Raw genomic sequence first — 27,173 nt, forward strand, 5'->3', positions numbered from 1 at the left:
AACAATTTCCTAACCGATAGCCAAAGAAGAACCAATCGCAATATGTTACACATATGCAGAACTGGGTATCCATTCAGCGACACGCTTTCAAGCGGCGAGGCACCCTCGGCACCTTTCGGCAGAGGTCATCTTGTTGATGACACATCGATACTTTCGTCTCATCAACCAACAGAATCCAGCGATTCATCATCACTGTCTACTCACCAAGAAACGGAAACAAGCCACACTAATGAACTATCTACACATTGTGACAGTGAGAACGCCAGTGAGTATGCATCAAGTTCAAATTCATGTGACGATAGTATGAGAGTACGGCAAACAAAGAGACGCCGTCTATCACAGCCACTCAGAAACTATTCCATTTTGTACCAGGTCACATGTTGCAAAAAACGTATGCATACAAGATTTTTCTCCCGCTGATTAAAAGATGTAGAACTCACATTCAAGGACATTGGCAATGAAGTGAAACAGAAACAATATATCCTCGACAACATTAGACAACATTCCGTTCTCAGTATGAAAGGGAAACGAAAGCACACGGAGACTGATTTCCGCATTCTCGGCAAGCCTGTTTGCGTAAAGGCATGGCGTGAAATGCACAACATCAGTCAGAAGCGGTACGAAAATTGTGTACGCATGTACAAGGATGGTGTTATCAACGTAGTACACGGTATGCCGATCAGATAAAAATGAAGAGCAAAACGACAATGGCGTTGACGTGGATGCGCTTCCTGTTCGAGCGAATTGGTGATTGGATGCCGCACAAAACTGAAGTTCACCTGCCGAAAACATCATCAAAGAAAATGTTCTATCAGAGAATGTGCAAAGAGTTTGAAGAGGACTATAACATAAAACCAGAGGACAACATAAGCTATGAATATTTCACTACAATTTGGGCCGAGCATTTACCCGAATTTAAGATTCCTAAGGTGAGCCACGGTCTTACAACATACATGTATTGCTAAATTACTGCTGATGGCAGTCTCGAAATTCAACAAGTGACTGCTCTATTTGATCGCTTGCAAACAATATCCGCATTGTTTTGGTGTTTACACAATAACAAATTATGCATAATAGTCGCTGCACATTGTTATGACTTGTGCTTATACTTTAATGTCCTGAACTAAATCATATGGAGGGAAGTACAATGAAAAGACTTCTGTCATAAAATTACAATTAAATTTGTGGTATCGATGCATTAGACTATTCAAACCTTACTAAACGTGTTGGCACCAACTTAGTTGGGGCTTTGGTAGTCACTTTATAATCTAAATTTATGTAATGATAGTGAACTGAAATGGAGATCAACTGGAGTGAACAAATAGCGATAACTTAAATTAGCATATGAATACTTTTGTATATAGAGCAGGTTTGCAAAATGACTTAGGAATTTTCCTAACTCGATGATTAGAATAAATTACCAGGGTAATGCAACTAGCAACTGCAGGGCCAGGTGCAGGCCTGCATTGTCCCCCCCCCCCCCACACACACACACACAACACAACTTCTGAATCATTCGAAGGGAAGGGAAGGCCGTAGGTTTTGATCATTTTGTGATTCCTCGTAGTTTTGATTGATATATAAGTATTCAAAATGTGATCACAATGCAATTGCATTAGTCTGGCCACTACTACCTCCATGATGTTGTTAACTTGCCATGATGTATGGGTCACAGTCTTACAACACAAAAAATATGAATGAACATATCAGTGCAGGGTATTTTTCTGCATTTACTCAATATGACAGCACTAATTGGAGTTTTCCATCTTGTTTTCACTCATTCATATTCATTCACAGACTTCAGAATTTGTTGAGTGTAGCATATGTGCACAGTTGAAAGAAGACCGAAACCGAGCTAAGACAAAACAAGAAAAAGAAATCATTTCGGAATTGCTGAAAAAACATTTTGTCCAAGTTGAGTAAGTATTTTGTGTATGATAATTTTAATGGAATGATAATATTATGTGCTGTACATGTGTCCTGCCTTGTGAATATTGTTAATTGGTTCCAATGTTTATGATGATATATGCTGTTTTCAGGACTGAAATTTAATGGAAAATTCTCAGGTACGTCACTAGTGCAGACACATAGATTTGAAACAGGGGAGACCAGTATGATAGGGGTCCCTTCATTCATTATATTGTTGAAAGCTGCTAAATTTGATAATTTCAGTGCTTTGCTTTTTTTGTTTATGAACTGCTCTTCTTGATCTATTTTGCATCATACTATAATAAACCAAATGCCACTATTCTTCCTGTCAAATTTGTCCATCTCTGTGTAAGAAGTAAATTTTGTTATATTAAGAAATGAGTTCAAGTCCACTTCAGAATTCAATTTCCTAGAGAATGTATGTGTACTGTAGTTATTTGCTGTATACCATTCAAGTTATTCATTGTTTCATGGATAACATTGTAAGCATGTGAGCTAAATCAATCATGAAGAGAGACAAAGTGTTCAGAGTTCTATCCTTGGACAATACTCTATCTTGACTCTAGTATTATATGTCGTCATAATGCACTAGTTTTGTTTGAAGTAAGTTGATTGAATGACTGTGATACTGATATGCCATTGACCAAAACAAATGCCAAACATAACCAACATAACAACCTCACAAACTAATAAATTGCCATACTATGCATTTGCAAAATAGTTTTTGTTTTTTTAACCCCGTACCTGCACGCATACATGCATGTGTATTGGCTTTGGTATTCACAGTTGTACCTGTGTCTTTTGATAGCAGTGAAAAGCTTCATTGTTACCCAGAAGGTTGATTTTGTGAAGTATTGAGAATGTTGATATTGTATCTTTTATGTATATAGGACAGAGAGAAAGGTGTATCATGCAACCCGAGAACAGGCAAGATTTGAACCTGATGAAATAATGTGTATAATTCAGGATGGAATGGATCAGAAGAAAACAGCAATCCCAAGACTAGTAAATGAGGATAAGATGACAAGCTTGCTTGCCCGAATACGATTGCATATTACCGGTGAGTTGTTGTCAGCTTTTGTCCCATAGGCGATATGCCACACCAAGCAATGGATATATTTAAGCAATAAACACTATGTAAAATACTTTATGTACGTTCTTGTATATTTATGTTTATGAATGTATGGCACACGACACTAGCGGTATACATCCCAAAGATCTAATGCGGTGTTCCGTAATTGTACAAGAACGTATATCCAGTATTTTACATAGGGAAAGCACACCCAGTGACGGCATACCATGAGATTTTGATCAGTTCACAACCTATTTGCACAAGGAAGAACGATTGTATACAAGAAGTGAACTGGTCAAAATGAATGGTTTACTATCGCTAGATGTGATTTATTGCTATTATATCATAACACTATATTGGAATTCTTGCACTGATGTCAGAAAAGGATTTTGCTCTTGCCGAAAGCTCATGCAGGTGCCAAGCATGATATATCACGTTTATACCATGGTTCTTTTCATTCTCAACCAATCTGATAGCTACATTTGTGCCATCAATATGCTGGTATGATATAATACAAGATATTGACCAGTTTCCAACATATATTCGCAAACAATGACAGGTGCTAATCTGGAGTGAAGCGGTCAAAACCTAGTGGTATATCCATTGCTCAGTTGTCGCTAACACAATTTTCTCCATGCTATTGTCCAATAATAATGCAACTGTGCAGATGCCAGTATGACATGTCTCTGAAAGTGCACAAATTTGTGTTTACAACACAAACGATTGTAGAAGTATGTGGGCCACAGGATGAAAGTTCTATTTTAATTAGATATATTCATGTAACACAGTGTTTTAAGGAGGAAATCTGCATAAAATCTTCCCCTACTGTCTGTTGTTATTTCAATGGAATATAAGAAGTCATGGGTGCACTGTGGAACTGCTGATGATGCATGTCATTGTACACTGAGGGTAGTTTTTGAATGCTGGTATAATAAACAGTGGCTATAACCATCTATTTGAGGTAAACACTGTCTGTTTCACTCAAGGTGTAGCACATGTTTTTGAAACTTGCATTCTATGACAAAAACAATATTTTTTTTAGTTTGTTAAGATTTTCAGACATCATGTAATTGAATGACAAGGGCCTCTTTTTAACATGGTAAAAGAAGGAGATTCTTGGATCAAACCAAACACGTTCGATCAATAGCTGACTTTTTGACATTTGTCCAGATTTACAAAAATTAAGCATTTATAGTGGAAATTTCTGCTTGTAATGCAGTACCGTGTCGGTGTGTATCCTGTAACGACTTTAGAACCATTTAACATATCTCCTTTGTACCGGTACATGGATGCAACCTGGACTGTTTATGAGATTTTGTTGGAAACAAAACTTATCATTATGTAAAATTAAATAAAAGATATGACAAAATTATATACTCAAGAATTATAGGTCAAGCTGATTTTATGACTTTGTAATTATTTTTCATGTATGAGAAAAAAGATTCAGAAAAACTCCTGTTGCATCAGCCAGTCCATGATGGCAATACTGGTATCATTCCTCTGTTTACCTCAATCATGACTCCAAAGGGATATATGATTATTCAGATGATACTAATATTATATAGGGCTCAGCCCTTGGTGTCGCGCCAGGCGTTGAGATTAAAAATGTAATTTGTATCGATTCATGATTAGTAATCATAAAGGATAAAATAGAATTAATTGTTACTTTCTATATACGTTTGTACAAGTATGACCGGTTTAGAGCCTACCCTCTAATGACAGTTCACGTACATGATGTCGGACCCCTTTAGGTATAGATTTTCTGTTATGTGTAAAAAAGTTTGACATAAATTTGCAATTTTTACCATGATTACTATATATTGTGTTTAACAAGGGACGTATTGTGCCATCATTAACTTTGCAATAGTAACTGTACCGCCCAACTTCCGATATTGTAAGCTGAAAACCAGCGTTACTTCTAAAAACGGGTAATTTTGCACATAGTTATTGACACAGAGGGCGCTTTTCTAAGGTTCAATCCCAGCATTCTTTGCAAATGTTCTCGTTCATATGCACGACAGTTTTCTCTCTTCTTTTAATTTTAGGCATGATAAGAAATTTTGTATCAGCGACAGGGTGGATAATAATAATTACTCGCTAATAAAAAAGATATTTTATTAATGGCATGTTATAAAATAATAGAGAGCACGTTTCAAATTTGTTTATTTACGAGCACTCAAAAACATGGCGGCGCCCCCGAAAGAAGGGTACACTTCCGGTTACTCGCATAGTATATTATGAATGCGCGCATGCGTAGTCAGTAAGCTGCTGGCGCGACTATTACAAGGGAGGAATAATGAATGGGGAGAGGAGGCTGTGTGTGATTTTTATGATTGCTCAGTAATTTTATTTTATGTTATATCGCTCATATTGCATGTCTGCATGTCATATAAATGTCATTGATTCTAATAGTCAAGTACAGTGATTGTTAAATAATGTATGAAATAATTCTCCCATATTTTTTTCTTTTCTCCGAAATACAGGCAATATTATCCATACTATGTACCAGGTGGTAAAATAATACCGGCTTATGTTGACCTGTTGAACTATCCACACGACAGCAACCTATCCATGCACCTGCTGCTGCAAACATTGTTTGACAACCGAGCCCGTTTATCCAGATGTTTATTTACTCAATTAGACAACTGCTATCGTGAAAATAAAATCGATACATGTTAAGTCTTGCTCATGTGTTGGTGCAGTACAAGGTATTTGATATGGTGAGTTTATTTAGTAAACAGTGTTACTTTAAATAGATCCCTCATATTAAAGCTCCAGAAGCTGTATCTTTTGGCTATTTTTTTCAGAACTTTTGTTTTGTGGTTTCCCTAAACTTTCTGCATTGAATGCCTAAACTGTAATTTAATGCCAAGTATTTAGCATATCAACACAATCTATATGAGTGTAATCTGTATTGTTATTGTTGAAAACTGTTTTCAAGTCCAGACTAGAATTCATTTGTAAACAGTAAGCAATGATCACTACACACATACAAGCTGCATTGACCCAAAAACACCTGAAATTTCTGCATGACAAATGGATTTTGGTCAAACACTGTAGTTGATATACAGAAGCAGAATACTGAAAAAACTTGATACAAGTTACAGCTTATGTACCTTTAAAATAGACAATGAGTTTAAACGGGTGTGATTATACCTGTAGTGTAAAACTTCAAAGGGAGGTTCAAAGTTGATTTTTACATAGCTTTTGGGTCGCTTATTCTGGAAAAAGCCATTTCCCCGCGATTTCTTTGCCATATCACATGATGAAAGCGCCAAGCTTTTCACTTTCTCTCCATGATCCAAATAAATTGAGTTGAAAAAGCCCTAAACTACAACTTCCACTACTATTTTTATCTGTTTTTGTAAAAAATTGCATGAGGTATGAATGGTGAAAATGGCTTTTCGGAATAAGTGACACTAAAGGCAGCACATACGCAAAAATCAGCCTTGGTGAACTTCCCCTTTAATTTCAAATCAGGCACAGAGTTATCAAGATATTTCCTTATCTCTATCCTCTATGGAAAATGGTAAATTAAAGTGAAAGAATACAATTTCCATGTGTTTGAATGGTCACTATTTATTCAGTGATGTATCCTTCACAATCACAGGTTGACCTTCATTTCCTACCGGTCGGTCATACTCACGAGGATATTGACCAGTTGTTTTCCTGCATCAGCAGACACTTGAAGAAGACAAACATTTATACAATGGATGGTAAGTTTTAATTTAAAGGAGTGACATGATTTGCTACAAACACCAGTATACCCCCTTGCATTAAGATTATGCATTCATGATATTGTACAAAATGAGAAAACTACCATATAGGTTTCTGATAAGACGGCAGGTGTCTGATACTAATATTGTAATTTCAGCATTAACTTTCCTCAGATTGAGTTTTTTCAAGTCACTTAGGCAACATGCTGTGAGTTTTCATTGTCCTGAGTAAAAAAAAGGAAATGTTAGGCTGCGTATACAAATAACAGGAGGGCTGGAGGAATTGTGATTGAAATCTTATTTTTTTTCAGATCCCCCCCCCTCAATGCCCTTAACAATTTTCAAGCTCCCCGTCTATATGATCAAAAATTTTAAAGTCCCCCCCCCCCCCCCCCCCAATTATCATCATGTTCTTCCCAGGATTTTCTGGTAGAGTGGAGACCATTTTCCATAACAATAAATTTAATTGTCATGATAATGAGTTTCTATAAATAATATTTACCAAAAATTAAAGAGTGCCAGCCAACACTATAATTGCTTAGGGATTACAATGATCATGTAGCTGCATATGTATTAGGATGCACACAAAGAAAATATAGAAATCTATTGGGCAGTTCTGCTCAGAAGTGTCCAACACTACCTGTTATTAGTAGTTTGTAGAGCCATATTCCCAGGCAAGTTCTTTAATTGATTCATTTTTAAAGACAGTCGACTTTTTTGAATTATCAGTCAAAGCCGACTTAAAGGCGGAGCCTCCCTTTAAAAGGACGCCAAGGTATGGCGGTGTTCATTGTGTAAGTGGACACCAAACAGGCAACAAGCGGGCACACGCTCCAGAAAATGCCACTTTTTAGTTTTCCCCGGCCGCAAAAAGACAGACAGACTGCCAAGCGGTCAGTGCGAAGTTGCTGCCGATCGAACTCTGTGGTTATATTCAAAGTCTAACGCGACTGGAAGACAATTTTTTAGGAAATTCGAGCGTTTGTGGTGGGGAATCAATGACCGTTGGCGATTTGAACCGACCGTCAATCAAAAGCTTGCATAAACTCTGTTTGCAGGATTAGCAAAATGTGATAAAAGGTTGAGATCACTTTGTGTAATCAGTGTTATAGAAATCAAACATCTTACTGGCCAAGCGTTTGACTGGGAGGAGAATTCCACTAATGCGAAAACCTGGGATTGAAAAGTGCGGCTTTAAGGTAATCCAACTTGAAATGGCCACACCAATGGCACCTGCTGAAGAGCACACCAAAATGATGGCCATGAAAGAGTATGCGAATGGTGAATTCCTGGGCACATTAAATGCTATTTAGAAGTTTACTAAATTGACAATACCAATAAGAAATGATAAAATATTCCATCAAATAAAAGTTTTAATCGCTGAAATTTTGGTGAAATCATGCTAATTTTGCTAAAATTAAAATAATTACATCTAGTCGCACATTTTTATTAGCTTCTCGTCTATGTATAGACAGAGAAGCTATTAGAAATGAAAAAATACCGTCAATGACGCTGTACCTTCTCTTATGTGTGGCTAGGTCAGGTAATTGGTTGTTGGCATGGAGTTGTTGGCAAATAGTTGATAATGTAGGGGCATGAGGTGGGATATGGACCCAAAGAACCCAAAAGATGATTAAATATATCAATCAAAAAAATTCTAAGCTATATTATAAACAAAGTTTTTGAGATGGGCATATTTTAACAAATACAGAAATTATTAACATACATATAGGACCAAACTATTTTTTCAGGGATGGGGCAGGCTGGAAATGAGGGGCGAGAGAAAAAGGCATTCCTATTGCTGCATGTGGATGCAGCCACACCATTCCACTTACAGCATACTAGTACTTATTTTTAGATCATAGTCAAGTAGTACTTCAAACAGATTAACCATTATTTTTCTGTCAACCCCTAATTTTATATCACAAAGACTGTAATTCTGCCAAAATTTGTATTTTTAAGGCATTTAAAAATTTTTGCACTGCACAACATTGAAAAAACTGCAATGTTTGAATATGTTAAGCTCAAAGAATAAAAATCCTTTATCACAGAGTAATTTCTTTAAAGAAATTACTTTTCAACACTTCCAGCATATATTCTTTACAGGGTCATATATTTCAAGAAGAAAATATGCCTATTAAAACTGTAATTTCATCACTTTCAATTTTTTTCTATAATATGACAATTACTAGTATTGGCCATGCGGTACATTTACAAACACAAACCCCAAATAAGCATTTTTCATCATTTCAAAGGACTCTTTAGAAATTGCATTTTAACAGTTAATAGTGACTTAAATATTCACTTGGTATACATTTAATTTACAGACGCCAGGTTGTTCATTTCACATGCACTCAGGTCAGCAGGGAAGTGTGTCATTACTATTTCAGGATTTTTATTTCTTATTTCTTATTATTTAACTTCTTTCCACAATGAACTATCTGTAGGCAATTTATACTGTAACTTACAATTTTTTCTCATTGATATATTTAATCATCTGTTCTGTTGGGTTCTTTGGGTCCATATCCACCTCATGCCAATACATCATCAACTATTTGCCAGCAACTCCATGCCAATAACCAATTATCTGACCTGGCCACTAATTAGAGAAGCTACAGCGTCATTGACGGTATTTTTACCTTCTCGTGTCTATTTATAGACAGAGAAGGTATTAGAGTTGAAAACCAGTATGCTGGTGTCAACTACTTCCGTCTGTCAATACTTCCGTCTGTCAAGATCCGTTGACGTCATGCTATTGTGATGGGTCATATCATAAACTGGTGGGGTGTTCATGGTTCAGGTTGAGGTGTAGGAGACGATTTTGAGCTGTGACAAAAATCAAATGGGACTTAGCGGCATAGCCAGTGTTAAGCCTTTCTCCAAGGTTTCTTAGTTGACTACAACTTATTACAGACTACTGAGCTGGGGTACTCACTTTGTGTTTGCTCACTCTGTGTGCGCTAGTGTTTGGTACTGAGTTGCGTGGATATCCCCTCATGTCCTCACGTGATATGGGCCTGTTGCATAATCTGCAGATGATATGATGCCTCTGAGTCTGAAAACGGTCGTTAGCCAGTCGGCATTTTCCTTGCATTTTTTCTCATTTAATTTTGCAAAATATCGGCGAGTATCTCAATATTTCAAGATAACTCTTTCTTCCCAATCGTTTCCTGGGGTTTCAGAGTCATATGAACGAAAATGAGTGAAAGTTTTAGACAGGAAAATCGGACGTCGGCCACAGTACAATCAGAAATTTATGTGGAGGAAATAACTAACAAACAAACACTGTTCATGATGCCCGCCCTCTAGAGGCAGACCTTCCTATATGAAGTACCACATTTGATGCTTGTGGAAAGCTTGACCACACAAAGGAGCATTTTAACTTTTAGAAAAGACAATATTCTTTACACGGTCATGTATTTCAAGGTAAATATGCCTATCAAAAACAGTAATTTCTTCACTTTCAATTTTTTTTCAATACTATGACAATTATCAGCCATGAAGTTTTACAAACACAATACCAGATAAGCGTTTTTCATCATTTCCACAGGACTCTTTGGAAAATCCATTTAAAACAGTTAAAAGTGACTTAAAATGATCACTTGGTATACCGGTACATTTAATTTATAGATGCCAGGTTGTGTATTTCACATGCACTCAGGTCAGTAGGGAAGTGCGTCATTACTATTTTGGACTGTTAATTCTTATTTCTGAATTATTTAACTTTTTTCCATATTGAACTATCTTTAGGTAGTTTATACTGTAGCTTAGAATTTTTTTGATTGATGTATTTAATCATCTTTTGGGTTCTTTCGGTCCATATCCCACCTCATACCCCTACATCATCAACTATTTACCAACAACTCCATGCCAACAACCAATTACCTGACCTGGCCACACATTAGAGAAGGTACAGCGTCATTGACGGTATTTTTTAAATTAGAGTCTTTACTGTTTTACTGATATGAAAATTTAGAAAATCAAGCATGGTGACCCTATCTTTTTTCTTTAATAATTGAAATATTTGATTATTCTCATGTGCTAGAATTCAAAAATCCCAGATAACTTTCAAGTCTCCTGGTCTTCTGTGTCGTGCTTTCTGGCCTGATCTTGTGTACAAATATGTTTCACTGTCATGAGTGTCATATGACCCAAACTCTTCTTCAGCTACTTCATGGTCAGAACTATCTCTGTCACTACTGCTATAGTATACAGTAGCAGTGACACTGCCTGTAGGCAGTAGCAGGGCAGTGCTGTATTAACTTTGATAATATTGACAATAATTTTGTTCAGTTTATACAACTGCATTCTTGTTCAACTCCCTACAGAGTGTTGAACTGTACAGTATTCAGCGTGCCAACACAGCCTGTGAATATGAATCCCGCATTTGTATCATTGACAAATGACTTTCAGTCTGGACTCTGATTCAATTATCACCCAATATTCCCATATGCAGGCTTTTGTCGACAAACTGAATAATATGTGTTTCAGCATACTTTAGGGAGACAGCAAGCAACTGTATTTGATATATTTCATAGAACTATTGAAAAACTTATCAACAGTTCCAGCTTCTGCCCCAATACTACGCCTACTTGTTTGCTTTTTAACGAAAATTCATAAATTTTTAAATTTTTTTTGAGACAAAAGTAATGAAATGGTACAAAATGGTTCTAGATCTTTCATAATTATTACTAACATTAAAACAATTGAATTACATAAAAATGTAATTAAATTTCATTGAATTTTCAACCAAACCTTGGAATCATAAAAAGGGAACCAAAAAATTTTAAAGTCCCCCTGTAGGTAGAGCAAAACTTTACAGTCCCCCCTCCTCTAACCCCAAAAATTTTTCAAATGTTACCCGAATTTCTCCAGCCCCCCTGGTTTTTGTGAACGCAGTCTTAAGCACACTTCCCCTATTCCCTTTAGTGTTTATTATTCTGAATGTCTTTCTGTGCAGATATGGAGCGTGCTGTGATGAATTCATATAATGTCCCTGTATTTGTCAAACATGTAGAAGGAGTGTTTGACATAAAGAAATGGCTGTTGCCACACATGGTGAAGAACTTCAAGGGACAGTCAAAGCCACTGCATTTTCAGTTCAAGGAATTTGATGGTAAAGTGCGAATGAGATATAGACATCGTTCAACTTCAAACCGGAGACCAGTTCTCCAGTTTAAAGATGATGACTTCACACCAATTGAAGAACCAAAGGGGTTGATTTGCTTGAAGGTTAGCCATATCCTCTTACATCTCTGTCACTTCGCTAACACCCTTTAAACTCCAATATTGGATATTAACCCTTAAAGCGCCGCGTCGGTTTATAAACCGACACGGCATTCTCGCTCTCGGCGCCACGTCGGTATATAAACCGACAGTGATTGCGTTCTATGCTTATGCCTAACTTAGCTATGCATTGCCGAACTCAGCCAGAAGAAGGGTATTCCTGACCCTTTGAACCCAGTTTAGTACCATATAAGGACTAAAATAATGACATCATGCAGCCTAACATCGAAAATTCCAGTAATTTATGCGAACTTTCTTTAAAAGAGGTCAGCGGTTTTCATGAATATTTAATCAGGTCCGCAGTTTCAATCGTACGCGGATACGGCCACAGTGCATTGAACAGAACACGTACGTACGTTTTGAAAGCTTTACCATGCCGTAGACACGGAACTCCATGATTATGCGAAGCTACTGCCCCCTGGGTGATAGAAATGACAGTTTTTTTGAGAGTATTTTACAAAAAAATGACGCGATTTGCTGACCAAATTGATCGCAATAGTGAACTTCGAACGTATCGGCGGCCAAGATGGCGGCACTGTGTGATGCCGAACTCTCGACATGGAACCCAAGGTTAAGGTTTTCGAAGCCCAAAACTAAGGTTTTCGAAGTCCAAAACATGCAAGATTGAGAAATTTGTAAGGATTTGGTTAAATTGAAGTGTATTTTGTCGATTTTCAAGCGTTGGACTGCCAATAAGCTCCTTTAAACTGTTGATATTTGACCTCCGGCCGGCCTGGAGCGAGACGGCCATGACAGTCGACCCGGATTGTAAATGAAATGTAGTTGTTCCGAACTGTTGACATTGCGAGACATTTCCTACGTGTTACGCATTTTTTTAATTGAAATAAACCGGACATCTCGATACTTAGTGGTTTCATTCCATTTCGTGGTGGATTTTGTGGCGTGCTTGTCAAAATACGTGATCAAACTTGGCGAACGGATAGACTAGTATTGTATGGTAGTATGAGTCTGTGACTCGATAAGCCACAGATAGTTACACACGCGTACGTGAATTAAACTAATGTAAGTTGGGTCAAACACCAAAATTAATCGATAAAAAGGTCAGTGAAATGTGTTTTTGTCTTCAACTCTTCATTATAATTATACTGGCGGTTGAAACTACATGTCTACAGAGTCAGTTGAATATGCCCTATAGTTGTGTGCATGTGTTGCACAATAGTTACCCCTCCCTGTACAATATGGAACCTTGTTGTCTCTGTGTATGCAAATTAATTGTTTGTGTTTACAGGCAAACAAATTGATTTCTTCTAACTTTGAAGACAGATTTTAATAACAACAACAAGAAATCATATGATAGTAAACTGTTGAAAAAGTGGGATGTACACTGAATTTTTGTCTGGAAAATCATTTCCACTAGAAGAAATAAAAATATATAAACAAGCAAACAAACAAATAAACAAACAAATACAATAGACAAGTAAAAGACAATGCTTAGGCAATGCAATCATGCTGATGCTCCATACACAGTAGCTGTCAATCTACATTTAGTGTACTGCATGTAAAATATTATTTGTATTTTGTAGAGATGCATTTGCACAGGAAGCATTTGTATTATTTTGAAAGACACTAATTGTTTGTTTGTTTTTTGTTTATGACTTACGTATGATGTTACATGATGCTGAAATCGTGTAACTGAATTTGTGTCTTTCGATAACACAAAACTTCTATTCAAGTTTGAAGGCCGTTGATGAATTTTATACATTTTTAGAAACTTTTTATCATTTTGAGTGAATTTTGAACAAAAAACGAGCATTTTAGCCCAATTTTACACCTTCAGCGTGTAATTTGAAACTTTTCATTGTCATAGAGAGCTTCTTCATATCCTGCGCTTTGAAAATAATAATGGTTTGTTAGGGTTTCTCATCACAGAAAATGAACTGCACCAGTCTGAAAAAAGTGTAACATGTTGAGAAGTTGGGTTCAAAAAGTCCTTGGCCTGGTAGTTGCATTGCATAGAAAGTCTATGGCACTTTAAGGGTTAAAGACATCCTTACTATTCGAAAATTCATAATAACACATCAATAACAATAGCAACAGTAAGGTGTACCGCTCAGTGAAAATAACACACCACCAGTCAACAAAAATTATTGGAATGGCATGAATGTTTATCATTTCATAAACACGTAGACCATACAGAAATCCACATAATTTTAAAGGATTTTCCAATTACAAAGATTTTTTGGAAAATGACTTTATGAAGAAACACAAGGGCACTTGGGAAACTTCGGTTCCACTACTCAAACAATTGTCAATCGGTCAGTGATACTCAGAGGTGTCAACTGCTTGAACATCTGCCGTGTAAGCCAGAACAATTACAAGATAAACAAATCATATGTGTGCCTATATATAAATACATGTGCGAAAGGTAAACTCTTTGAGTTGTAATTGATTCTCTTGGATTTGTGAAAGTGGTGTACTGATATCATAAAACTGAACCTTTTTGAACGTAAGCTAGCAAGAAGTAGGGGGCAGTGTCATGAATAGTTGGTGGTGGGCACTGCCACACTAATGATTTCGCAAACTGTAAGCATAGTCCATAGTTTGTACTGATGTTGAAAATAACCACAAAAATATTGTATACCAATCAATCTTCACGTCTCCCCTCCCCCACCCACACAATCGACAGCCAAAATATGGTATGGTACATGTATTTTGGATATGCTGGCCCAACGACCTTTAGGTTTGTGCACATGTTTTTATATAGTGGAAATTTGATAAAATGTTTAGGGGCTGTCGATAATAAAAGCTGACGCACAAGAAATGTAATTCCTTCGTTTTACATGAAACCCCCTCCCTCCCCCCTCAAAACGAAAGTTTTTATGAGAAATCAATTTCGTATTATGCCATTTCTGACAAACCCACACACACCTCTACGATCCGCACACCCATGAAAAAATACCGGAAGGGCACATTGATTACTAAACCTCCACTTTACGCGTTTCACTTTTTAAGACAGAACATTTTAATGTATTTCGCACATAGGAAAATGTTTCACATACATGTTTCACGTTGAAAAAGCATACAAGTTTTTATTTCACATTCATGTCTTTTCGTTGTCTTTTCTGTCTCCGTATTTTGTGGTCATTCTGTTCTCGATGAACGCAAAGGTAGTTTTGCATTCTCACTGCAAAGTCGCACTTCAAAAACAGTAGAAAATCTTTATGCGATTTTGACACACACAAAACAAAATGAGCTTTTACCCACTCCCCCTAAATGAAAGAATTACGTTTGTCGTGCGTCAGCTTTTATTATCGATGGCCCCCCCTTAGACAGTCATGATCGGGTTTACTAACTAGTACCAGCCACAGTAACATTTGGTTTTTTCTGTGTTGAGAACAAAACACAGCTTAAAAGACATCGCAACAGTTGAAACATTTCCTCAGTCAGTTCAATGTGGATGGATATGTATGACATCAAATTTTCTTGTCTCTGGGCGTGCATGTGTGATGATGGCACATCGAATCATATGCTGCATTGTTAGATTTTGACAAACATTGGTTTGATTCCCTCCATAATGAAGATGCACTGACATTGTTGTCAGTGCCTGTCACACATTGACTAACTTTTTGTTGAACAAATCTTCAGAAAATAAACTCAAAGGTTAAACAGGTTACCATACAAACAAATATTGTACATGAAACACACTGAAATTTCAGCCTATACGTGACGTAATAAACTACCGAAGTTAATTTGCTCATAAAATAGTCCACCTACTGCCTACCATTGTCAGCACCGTATTCTTTTGTTCATGCTCAGATGAAGAGAATTAGTATATAATATTTATATATATCCAAAAAGAGGTTATCTTATAGAGTGAATCAGTTCATTTGCATCTCATTTGCAAGTCTGTGTGTATGTATATATGTATCTATGTCTGTTATTCAGTCCATATCCAAAAAACTTCCAAACTGAAGGACCTACCATCTTAGTATTTAATGTACGCTGTACATGCAGGGATGGAGATGTGGGTTTGTTCAAATGAACATACCAGTGTCAAAAATATGCAAATAAGGAAGGAAAGGGAAATATACTGCAAATTGCTAAAACTATGTAACCATTGGTCAGATTGCGTTGAAACTTGGTTTGCAAGTTCCTTTAGGTATTCTTAATTAGTTGTGTACAAATTGGGGTATAATTTGCATGTTTGTATTTTTTTTTGATTTTTTATTTCATTTTTACCTCATATTTGGTATATAATACCAAAAAGCTTATATGGTGAGTCAGTGGTGTCTGTATGTATGTATGTATGTACGGATGTACGTCAGTCACACGCAAAAGCTCCCAAACCGCCAAACAGGTATAGACCCAGGGGTTTAGATGTAACGTTGTTCAAATGAATATGTCAGTGTCAAAATATTCAAATAAGGTAAGAAAAAGGGGGAATCCTGCAAATGTGCGTGAGTGGTGGCATTTACAGAAACAGCCCACACATCTGAGATGTAGATTCTGTAATCTCTAACCTATTTGTATGCAGTGTGCCTATTATGTGTAAGAGTGGTGGCAGTGACTGAAACAGGCTACTTTACTGACCTTGAGTCATTTCCTGTCATTGTTCATGAACTGATACATATTGGCAGACCTGCTGAAACCATGAAGGACTGTGTTGAAACATTCCTGTGCTAAGCCTGTTCCTAAAGTTGACCTCCAGTACCTAAAGTTTCAGACCTCATTTACTTTTGCCATTTTTTTTTTCTTGTTTAAATATTTCTTGATGGACCAATTCAAACCAACTATGAGCACACTGTCCTTGACGGTATTTTTTAGTCAAAGAATCTTCTTCTCTGAAACAGCTTGTCTGATTGCTTTGAAAGTTGGTACCTATGTTCCTCAGGATGACCTCAGTCCATTTTGTATAAAGTGTAGTGAAATATTCGTATTTATAATTTGGAGCAATTTTCCCAATTTTTTGGTCAATTTTTTTTTCCAAAAATGACTGATGAGATAGCTTTTGATATTTGGTGCACAGGTTGCTAGAGCTTATCTTAATAGTCCCGCCAGCGGCTTACTGACTACGCATGCGCTTATTCATAATATACTATGCGAGTAACCGGAAGTGTACCCTTCTTTCGTGGGCGCCGCCATGTTTTTTTGAGTGCTCGTAAATAAACAAATTCGAACATGCTCTCTATTATTTTTTAACATGCCATTAATAAAATATATCTTTTCCATTAGCGAGTAATCATTATTATCCACCCTGTCGCTTATACAAAATTTCTTATCACGCCTAAAAATTAAAAGAAGAGAGAAAACTGTCGTGCATATGAACGAGAACATTCGCAAAGAATGCTGGGATTGAATCTTAGAAAGGCGCCCTCTGTGTCAATAACTATATGTAAAATTTACCCGTTTTTAGAAGTAACGCTGGTTTTCAGCTTACAATATTGGAAGTTTGGCGGTACAGTTACTATTGCAAAGTTAATGATGGCACAATACGTCCCTTGTTAAACACAATAGATAGTAATCATGGTAAAAATTGCAAATTTATGTCAAACTTTTTTACACATAACAGAAAATCTATACCTACAGGGTCTGACATCGTGTACGTGAACTGTCATCAGAGGGTAAACCGGTCATACTTGTACAAACGTATATAGAAAGTAACAATTAATTCTATTTTATCCTTTATGATTACTAATCATGAATCGATACAAATAACATTTTTAATCTCAACGCCTGGCGCGACACCAAGGGCTGAGCCCTATATAATATTATTAGATATAGAATTTTGAATGAAATATGTAAATTTTTATCTTGGGGCAATTCTTCTCATTTGTAGTCAAAACATTTTTTCTCTCTCAAAACTACTTGTCTGGTTGCTTGATATTTGGTTTACACGTTCAAAGGGTTTATATTAATGTGATATATTGAAATTAGGTAAAAATGGGCACTTTTGTATTGTGGGGGGGCAATTTTTGCCACTTGTGTAAAAAAATGTGTTTCTGAAAGACTACTCATCAGACAGCTTTGATATTTAGTAGACATGTTTGTACACGTGATTTTAATTAAATATGTTCAAATTGTGATCAAACTGATCAAATTAACTGCTGTACATATTTTTGCAGCTATTTTTGCCATTTTGGTCAGGCCAACTGAAGTGGGTTATCAAAGATTTCCTCCTCCATCAACACGTGTGTCACAAAAATTCATTCTCAGCAATCATTCTCAGCATAACACAAAGGAGCTCTATCCAGCTACACTCAGCATGTCATTGAAATTCCTGGGAAAGATTGTAATTACAATAAATGTCTCTTTATGAAATATCTTAGACTTTACCCAATGTTGATGATGTGCCAGAATGGGTGAAACCTAGCATTGAGAAAATGGACCCAGAAAGACTACGGAAAGACTTGCCTGATGCATACCAGGGAAGAATCACATGTGAAAGAGATAAACAGTGGCTACGAGAATTTGCACAAAATATCAATGATCATGCAAAGGTAAGAAAACGTGCATTCACATGGACTGGAAAGTATTTTATGTGGGTTCTTTTTGTCTTTTTATTCTGTGTTTACGGAAGTGTAATCGAACGTGAACCTCACTGAACGCAGCATCTTACACAACACAACTTGGTGATTTTTTGTCGAAAACAGGTAAAATATTTACCGCTGCTACCACTGCATTTGCTGTCAGCCGTCTTGTTTACGCCATTAATATAAAAATATTTTCAAAGCTATCGTTTTAGACGACCAAACTTATGGATTCCATTCCAGCAACTATCATTTCCCTAACCAAGCTATGCTGCACGGTGTCAAAGCTATCGTTTCATTCAAAGCTACACTTTCTTAGGTATCCCTGCACATGTGACAATTTTGGGTGAAATTGGAGAAACGTTAATTGTGCAGATCTTGACTGGGCATTTGTCAAAGATTTACGTTCACCAAGAAAAATTACATGTGGTCATTCTTTACTGGTTTGTTTGAGTTTATTTCAATGAAAAACACTACTAACTGAGACCAACGTTTCTTCTCAAGGTGTATTTTACCACCTATTGATACTAGTTTGTCAGTTTGTATCAATTTTACACATAATTTCATATTGGTACAGCAACTGTTTGATTCTAATGGGACAGAAAGGGGCAGCATCAGAATGCATAAACCAAATACTATCATATTGGCTTGTTTTGTTACGCCATTGGTTTTGTAAATAATATCTATGATACTATTGTGAACAATGCTATAAGATATTTTCATTGAAATTTACTTTTCTTATCAGGCTCCATCTTCAAGACCTCAAAGGTGGTTTCTACATGACTTGATTGATGCTGCAAGCAGAGACGAGATAGGCAGCAGAACACTTCGATGCCAGATCACATACTTTCAATTCAACAGAACATTGAGAATGAGTGTCCAGATGTGAGTATAGCCATGAAGATTCACTATTGTGTGTAAAGCAGTCTTTTTTTTCAAATAGCATTTTGTTTTTAGATGCAAATCACATTACTGTTTAAATTATATTATTCAAAAAGTTTTGATTTTAATTTTACACTTTGACTGGCAGCCAACAATTCTTTTCAATGTTATTATTTTCTTGTTGACATCGATTGATGCCCTTAGCTGTATAAATATGTTTGAAGTGAATATATATGTTTACCTGGTTCTGTATCATATTCTAAGATAGCTTAATGCCCCAGTGCTGCTAACTTTTGGTGGTTTTTTCATTATTTTTATTCTATAAATCAATTGCAACTTCTTATTCTACTCCCCAAAGAATGTTGAAACACCCACTATTTAGCTTGTCAACTTAGCGTCTATATGTGTAAAATGCATAGTTATTGTTTAAATTTGAATTCTAGTCCGGACCAGAAGTCAGTTTTCAACAATAACAATGCACTTTACAACACCATAGGGGCTGAGTTAACAAGCTGGATACTGTGTATATCAACATTCTTTGGGGAGAAGAACAAGGAATTATGGTTCACATTCAAAATAAAAATGGTGAAATTATCATCAAAAGTTAGCAGCACTGGGGCTTTAAGTGCTACGCTAACATTAGAATATCTTTTCAAGTCACTGCTGTTCATTAATAATAATTTAGTGAGATAAAAATATGCTGTGAACCATTTTCATGATGTCATTTTGTACAAAATGAGTATTAGTATTTTAGCATTATGTCAGAAAAGCTAATGTGTACATGTATTAGTGGTTCTGCCTGAGGGAAAAAAAATTGTTCCTTGGAGTTTTTTGCTCAGCCTATGAGGTAATGAGCAAGTTTTTTATTTGTTATTCTGTCAAATCCAGCAGTAATTCCTGCTAATAACATTGTTACTGATGACTTGGAGTCCAAACTTTACAAACAGTTCACAACGATAGAGGCATTAAATATACAGGCAGTGTTCACAGAACTAATTCTGAGCATTTCAACTTGCTGCCAGAAGAACTAAAAATATGTGCTACAAAAGGATTAACAGTAAAATGATAACAGTCTTGTGCTATTAGACTCCTCAATGAGGGCTGTATCATTTGATGTTTTTATTCATGTTACCTTCACCCCATGTATTAGCCACTTAACCTCTGCCCCACCACTTTTTACAGAACAGTCTCATAATTCTGTCCTGTGATCAGAGTGAATTATGCAGTTAGCAAGTAGGACCTTTTGTGCTCTGCAATAGAAACAGCAAGCTTCCAACAGGTTGCACTGACTAGTAATTTGTCTCCATTGGACTTTTCCATACCGCTCAGTTGTACAACGGCACTTCAATGATTGCAATGCAGAAGTATCTGCTGCATCTCAAAAAAAGATTCTAAATTGGCTTGAGTAGGAGGGGGAATTTCAAGGAAATTTCTTCCGGGCCTTAGTATAATAAAATTTGTTTTTGACAGGTTGTCATTGGGAGACCAATTCCAACAAGTGAAGACAGGGGAAATAGCCTTGAAAAATGGATGACTTCTCCAGCCTGAAAGAAGGCATGCTTGTAGCAGTCTATCTCCCAGATGTGAAAAGACAGCCACAAATTGGCAAAGTGGTTTGCTTAAAGACAGAAGAGGAAGTGCTTACTCTTCATTGGTACACTGGGTCATGGAAAGCAGCATGGAAGCCAACATATAGAGGAGTAGGAAGAAACAGAAGACCAAATACACAAATAATATGGATTCAGGCATCAATCATGTGGGATTTTTCCCTCACACCAAGTGGAATGCTGCCAAAACAGACTAGGACACAATTACATGAACGGTACAGAGAGATAGAGGATGAAAGTGACCAGGAACAGTAAGAAAGACAATAATGCATACGTACGTATGCATGTGTACATACATGTGTGTTTGTGTTTCTGTGTGCTTTATAGCCCCACTCTCAGCGACGTGGAGCTTATCTCATAGGTGATGTAGCCAGAGTCTGTCATCTTTCTACATTCCAAGCTGCTTCTTCAAACTTAAAGTCTGATTCCTTTGATATGTGGAGAACAGGTCTGTAGGGATGATCTTAATCAGATTTGTTCAAATTAAAATGAAATATGCCAGTGTGTATTTTTCAGGCTAATTTGCTATTTGTGGGCAAAAATCTTCTCCGTAACGGCTGTTAAACAACTTAAATATTTGGTTTACACGTCCATATAGGGATAACCACAATTAGGTTTCTACAAACAGTGATGAAATCTAAAATTTTGTACAGTGACAGTGGCATTTTTTCTCAGTTTTTTCAATTTTTTTTCAAAGGCATGATAAAATGTGTTATATTCAAATTATGTTGAAATCTACAAGTTTGTATTGTAATGCAATGAATTGATGTGTAGAAATCTGCAGACCTTTCTTTTGATAAATTTAAAAGCCAACTTTCTATCAAATGGTTTATCAGACAGGTTTGGTACTCCAGTCAGGGGCAGAGAAACTCAAATTTATCATTTGTGAGGAATGATGCATTCTTATTTGTCGAGAATATTTTGGTTAAATTTGCTGGAAAAAATTTATTTTGAATCACTGCACAGTATCATGGTTGTAAATAAAGCAATATCATTACCTATATACTAGCTGTGTAAACCTTAAAATTTTGTTTCAGTTTTAGGTGATTTTTGTTATCCATTGGATATTTATTGCCAATATTGTTACAAAAGTCAGTACATAAAATTTAAAGAAAGATAAGTTTTATTAATGCCAAATTAGTCCATTTGAAATATACTAATACTAAAAAAATTAAACTTGACTTTTTGTAGTTGGCAGAGTTATGATATTCAGTCTAGGTCATTTCAAAAATGTCCTAACTTCAGCTTTACATAAAACTATGTAATAAGTATAAAATATCTAACCACAATATTTAAAGTGCCACACTTCTCATTGAAAACCAAAGTATTTCTGAAAACAAAGTCAGGTTAATTCCTAATGTGCCCTGACTCCATGTTCAAAACCAAAGTATTTCTGAAGACAAAGTCAGGATCACTTATAGTGCCAAGGCCTGAGGTTGAACATAACACTTTATCTGATAAACCAGGTCATCTCAAATGTGACATTCCTTTATTTGAAAATACACTTTTCTGATGACAAAGTCGAGTCATTTCAAATTCCCTGACAACATGTTGAAAATCACACCAGATATAAAGACTAAGTCAGGGGCTTTCAAAATATGCTCCAACTACAAGTTGAAAATCACACCTTTTCTTAAGACCGAGTTAGGGTAATTACAAATGTATGCTGACTACAAGTTGAAACTCACACCTTTTCTTAAAACCACAAGTCAGGGTCATTTAAAATATGCCCAGACTTCATGTTGAAAATCATGCTTTATCCAAAGTACAAGTCAGGGTCATATTAATATGCCCTGACTTCAGGTTTAAAATCAATCCTTTTCTAACAAGCGAGTCAGGGTCATTTTAAATTTGCCCTGACAACAAGTTGACAATCACTCCTTTTTTCAAGACAAACGCCAGCATTTGAAATGTACCCTGTCTTCAAGTTGAAACTCACACCTTTTCTAAAGACAACAAGTCAGGGTCATATCAAATGTGCCCTGACTTCATGTTGAAAATCATGCTTTATCAAAAGACCAAGTCAGGGTCATATCAAATGTGCCCTGACTACAAGTTGACAATCACTCCTTTTTTCAAGACAAACACTGGCATTTGAAATGTAAGTTGAAACTCACACCATTTCTAAAGACCACAGTCAGGGTTATTTAAAAAGTGCCCTGACTTCATGTTGAAAATCATGCTTTATCAAAAGACCAAGTAAGGGTCATTTCAAATGTGCCCTGACTACAAGTTGACAATAACTCCTTTTTTCAAGACAAACACCAGCATTTGAAATGTACCCTGTCTTCAAGTTGAAACTCACACCTTTTCTATAGACCACAAGTCAGGGTTATTTAAAATGTGCCCCGACTTCATGTTGAAAATCATGCTTTATCAAAAGACCAAGTAAGGGTCATTTAAAATGTGCCCTGACTACAAGTTGACAATCACTCCTTTTTTCAAGACAAACACCAGCATTTGAAATGTACCCTCTGTTTAATTTGAAACTCGCACCTTTACTAAGACCACAAGTCAGGGTCATAGTAAATGTGCCCTGACTTCATGTCGAAAATCATGCCATATGTGTAAAAACAAAGTCGGGGCATTTTTTGTTGAAAATCACTCCTTTTCTAGTAAGCGAGTCAAGGTCATTTTAAATTTGCCCTGACAAGTTGAAAATCACTGCTCTTTCAAGAGAAAACACTGGCATTTGAAATGTACCCCATCTTCAAGTTGAAGCTCACACCGTTTCTAAAGTCCACAAGTCAGGGTCATTTAAAATGTGCCCTGACTTCATATTGAAAATCATGCCATATATATAAAAACAAAGTCAGGGGCATTTCGGGCTGAAAATAACTCATTTTCCTAACAAGCGAGTCAGGGTCATTTAAAATGTGCCCTGACTTCATGTGGAAAATCATGCTTTATCAAAAGACCAAGTCAGGGTCATTGCAAATGTGCCCCGACAACAAGTTGAAAATCATGCTTTATCAAAAGACCAAGTCAGGGTCATTGCAAATGTGCCCCGACAACAAGTTGAAAATCACTGCTCTTTTAAGAGAAAACACTGTCATTTGAAAAGTACCCCATCTTCAAGTTGAAACTCACACCAATTCTAAAGACCACAAGTTAGGGTCATTTAAAATGTGCCCTGACTTCATGTGGAAAATCATGCTTTAACGAAAGACCGAGTCAGGGTCATATCAAATGTGCCCTGACTTCAGGTTTAAAATCGACCCTTTTCTAACAAGCAAGTCAGGGTCATATCAAATGTGCCCTGACTTCATGTTGTAAATCATGCTTTATCAAAAGACAGAGTCAGGGTCATATCAAATGTGCCTTGACTTCAGGTTTGAAATCGACCCTTTTCTAACAAGCAACTCAGGTCAGAAAAATGTGCCCTGACTTCATGTTGAAAATCATGCCATACATAAAAAAACAAAGTCGGGGGGCATTTCGGTTTGAAAATAACTCCTTTTCTAACAAGGGAGTCAGGGTCATATCAAATGTGCCCTGACTTTAGGTTTAAAATCGACCCTTTTCTAACAAGCAACTCAGGGTCAGAACAAATGTGCCCTGACTTCATGTTGTAAATCATGCTTTATCAAAAGACAGAGTCTGGTCATATCAAATGTGCCTTGACTTCAGGTTTGAAATCGACCCTTTTCTAACAAGCAACTCAGGGTCAGAAAAATGTGCCCTGACTTCATGTTGAAATCATGCCATACATAAAAAAACAAAGTCGGGGGGCATTTCGGTTTGAAAATAACTCCTTTTCTAACAAGGGAGTCAGGGTCATATCAAATGTGCCCTGACTTTAGGTTAAAAATAACTCCTTTTCTAACAGCGAGTCAGGGTCATTTCAAATTTGCCCTGACTTCATGTGAAAATCATGCTTTATCAAAAGACCAAGTCAGGGTCATATCAAATGTGCCCTGACTTAAGGTTAAAAATCAATCCTTTTCTAACAAGCGAGTCAGGGTCAGTTCAAATGTGTCCATACTACGAGTTGAAATTCAATTCTTCGCTCAAGACAAAGTCAGCAACATATAGAAATGTAACCTGTCTTCAAATAGAAACTCACACTGACAGAGTCATTTTAAATGTGCCCTGACTTCAGGTTGATAATCACTCCTTTTCTGACAAGCAAGTCAGGGTTATTTCAAATGTGCCCTGACTACAAGTTGAAAAACATTTTTATAATTAGCAAGTGTTATTTACAATTTGCCCTTCATGTTGAACATCATTCTTTTTGTAAAGACCAAGTTGGGCTCATTTCAAATATGCCCTGACTTCATGATGACAATCACGTTATATATACTGATAAAGTCGGGCATTTTCAATGTGCCCTTACTTTATATTAAAAATCATGCTACATTTAAAGACCAAGTCAGGGTCAATTAAAAAGTGCCAAGGCTCGATGTTGAAAATGACTCCTTTCCTCAAGACCAAGTCAGGGTCATTTCGTATGTGCCCTGACTTCATGTTGAAAATCACACCATATATAAAGACCAATTCAGGGCTACTTCAAATATTCCTTGACTTAATGTTAAAATCTCACTTTCTCAAAAGACCAAGTCAGGGCCAGTTCGAATATGCCCTGACTACATATTGAAAATCTCATTTCATCGGAAGATCAAAGTCAATGGCCTTTCCAATGTGCCCTGACTTCAGTTGAAACACACCTTATCAAAATACCAAGGGTCATTTCAAATGTGCCCTCACCATGACTTGAAAATCTCACTTTTTCATAAGACGAAGTCAGGGTCATTTTTAATGTTCAAGTTGAAAGTCTCCTCTTTTCACAATTTAGACTGAGGGTCATTTCAAACATGCCTTGACTTCATGTCGAAAATCAGGCTTTATCTAAACACCAAGACAAGGCCATTTCAAATGTGCCCTGACTTCAAATTTAAAATTGCATCTTTTCTCAAGACATGGTCAGGGTCATTTCAAACATGCCCTAACTTCAGCATTGAAAATCGCACATTTTCAGAAGACCAAATCAGAGTTATTTCCAATGTGCCCTGACTTTAAGTTGAAAATTGCACCTTTTCTCAAGACAAAGTCGGGTCTTTAAAATATTCACTGACTCCATGTCAAAAATCACACTTTTTCACAAGACCAAGTCGGGGTCATTTCAAACGTGCCCTGACTTCATGTTGAAAATACGGTAACGCTGTATTGTATAAAGACTAAGTCAGGGGCATTTCAATTATGCTTTAGGTTGAACGTCACTCCTTTTCTGACAACCAAGTCAAGGTCAATTTCAAATGTGCCCTGACTACAAGTTGAAAATCACTCCATTTTTCAAGACAAACACAGTGGCATTTGAAATGTACCCTGTCTTCGAGATGAAACGCACACTTTTTCTTAGACCAAGTCAGGATCATTTCAAATGTGCCCTGACCTTGACTTATAAATCACACCTAAACTTCAAATATGCCTTGAGTTCATGTTCGGTATCACATATTTCTGAAGACCCAAATCCGGGGGCATTTCAAATGTGCCCCGATTGTATGTTGAAAACCACACTATTATATAGATCCAGTCAAGGTCATTTAAAATGTGCGTGACTTCAAGTTGAAAATCTGACTGTTTTTAAAGACGAAATCGGGGGCATTTTAAGGCTACCATTATTTTCAAGTGACTCAAGATTGTTTTAATCCTAACTTGTACTCTGACTTTATGATGTAAATCAGGGATGTACTAGATATAAAGTTTACATTGTATAGTTTTTCTGAAATATTATGGAATGACTTTCTATATGCACTTTTGATATGTAAACTGATGACAATTTTAAGAAAGTAAGACATTTTTTGAGTTTTGAATAAAGATTTTAGTAATATTTAATATTCAGTGTACTTTTGTATGTTTGTCTTAAAGTATTTGCTGTAAGAAAGAAAATTGAAGTAAATCATGAAAGTCTTTAAATTTGCAAAATTGAAGGCAACAAATGTTGTTTTTTTACACAATTTCTTAATTTTTGTGGCTATCCATTATCCCAAAATAGTTCCAATTGTGTTTGAAATAATAAGCCTTGAATAAGTGAGTTTTTTTCCAAATACAAAAACGAAAAATACCGTCAAGGACACTATGTGCTCACATTCGGTTTGAATTGGTCCATTTGAGAAATATGTAAACCAGGAAAAACAAGAATGACAAAAGCAAATAAGGTCTCCAACTTAGGTACATGTACTGGAGGTCATCT

General features: G+C 36.4%; 1 protein-coding gene and 1 long non-coding RNA gene across 2 annotated transcripts; both read left to right on the plus strand.

Annotated features, from left to right (window-relative positions):
• Positions 1-22,277, plus strand: LOC139126869 (uncharacterized). Its single transcript, XM_070692794.1, has 9 exons — positions 1-929; positions 1,798-1,919; positions 2,820-2,989; positions 5,485-5,721; positions 6,612-6,717; positions 11,678-11,949; positions 18,291-18,461; positions 19,237-19,376; positions 20,844-22,277. The coding sequence occupies exons 4-9, from the start codon at positions 5,674-5,676 to the stop codon at positions 20,905-20,907; spliced, it is 801 nt and encodes a 266-aa protein (XP_070548895.1). The 5' UTR covers positions 1-929; positions 1,798-1,919; positions 2,820-2,989; positions 5,485-5,673; the 3' UTR covers positions 20,908-22,277.
• LOC139126870 (uncharacterized) lies at positions 22,278-26,815 on the plus strand. Its single transcript, XR_011550841.1, has 2 exons — positions 22,278-24,783; positions 24,908-26,815. It is a non-coding gene; the product is annotated as an uncharacterized lncRNA (long non-coding RNA).
• Positions 26,816-27,173: the final 358 nt, after the last annotated feature.

The sequence above is a fragment of the Ptychodera flava genome, unplaced genomic scaffold (assembly GCF_041260155.1).
Source record: "Ptychodera flava strain L36383 unplaced genomic scaffold, AS_Pfla_20210202 Scaffold_143__1_contigs__length_115768_pilon, whole genome shotgun sequence".
NCBI lineage: Eukaryota > Metazoa > Hemichordata > Enteropneusta > Ptychoderidae > Ptychodera > Ptychodera flava.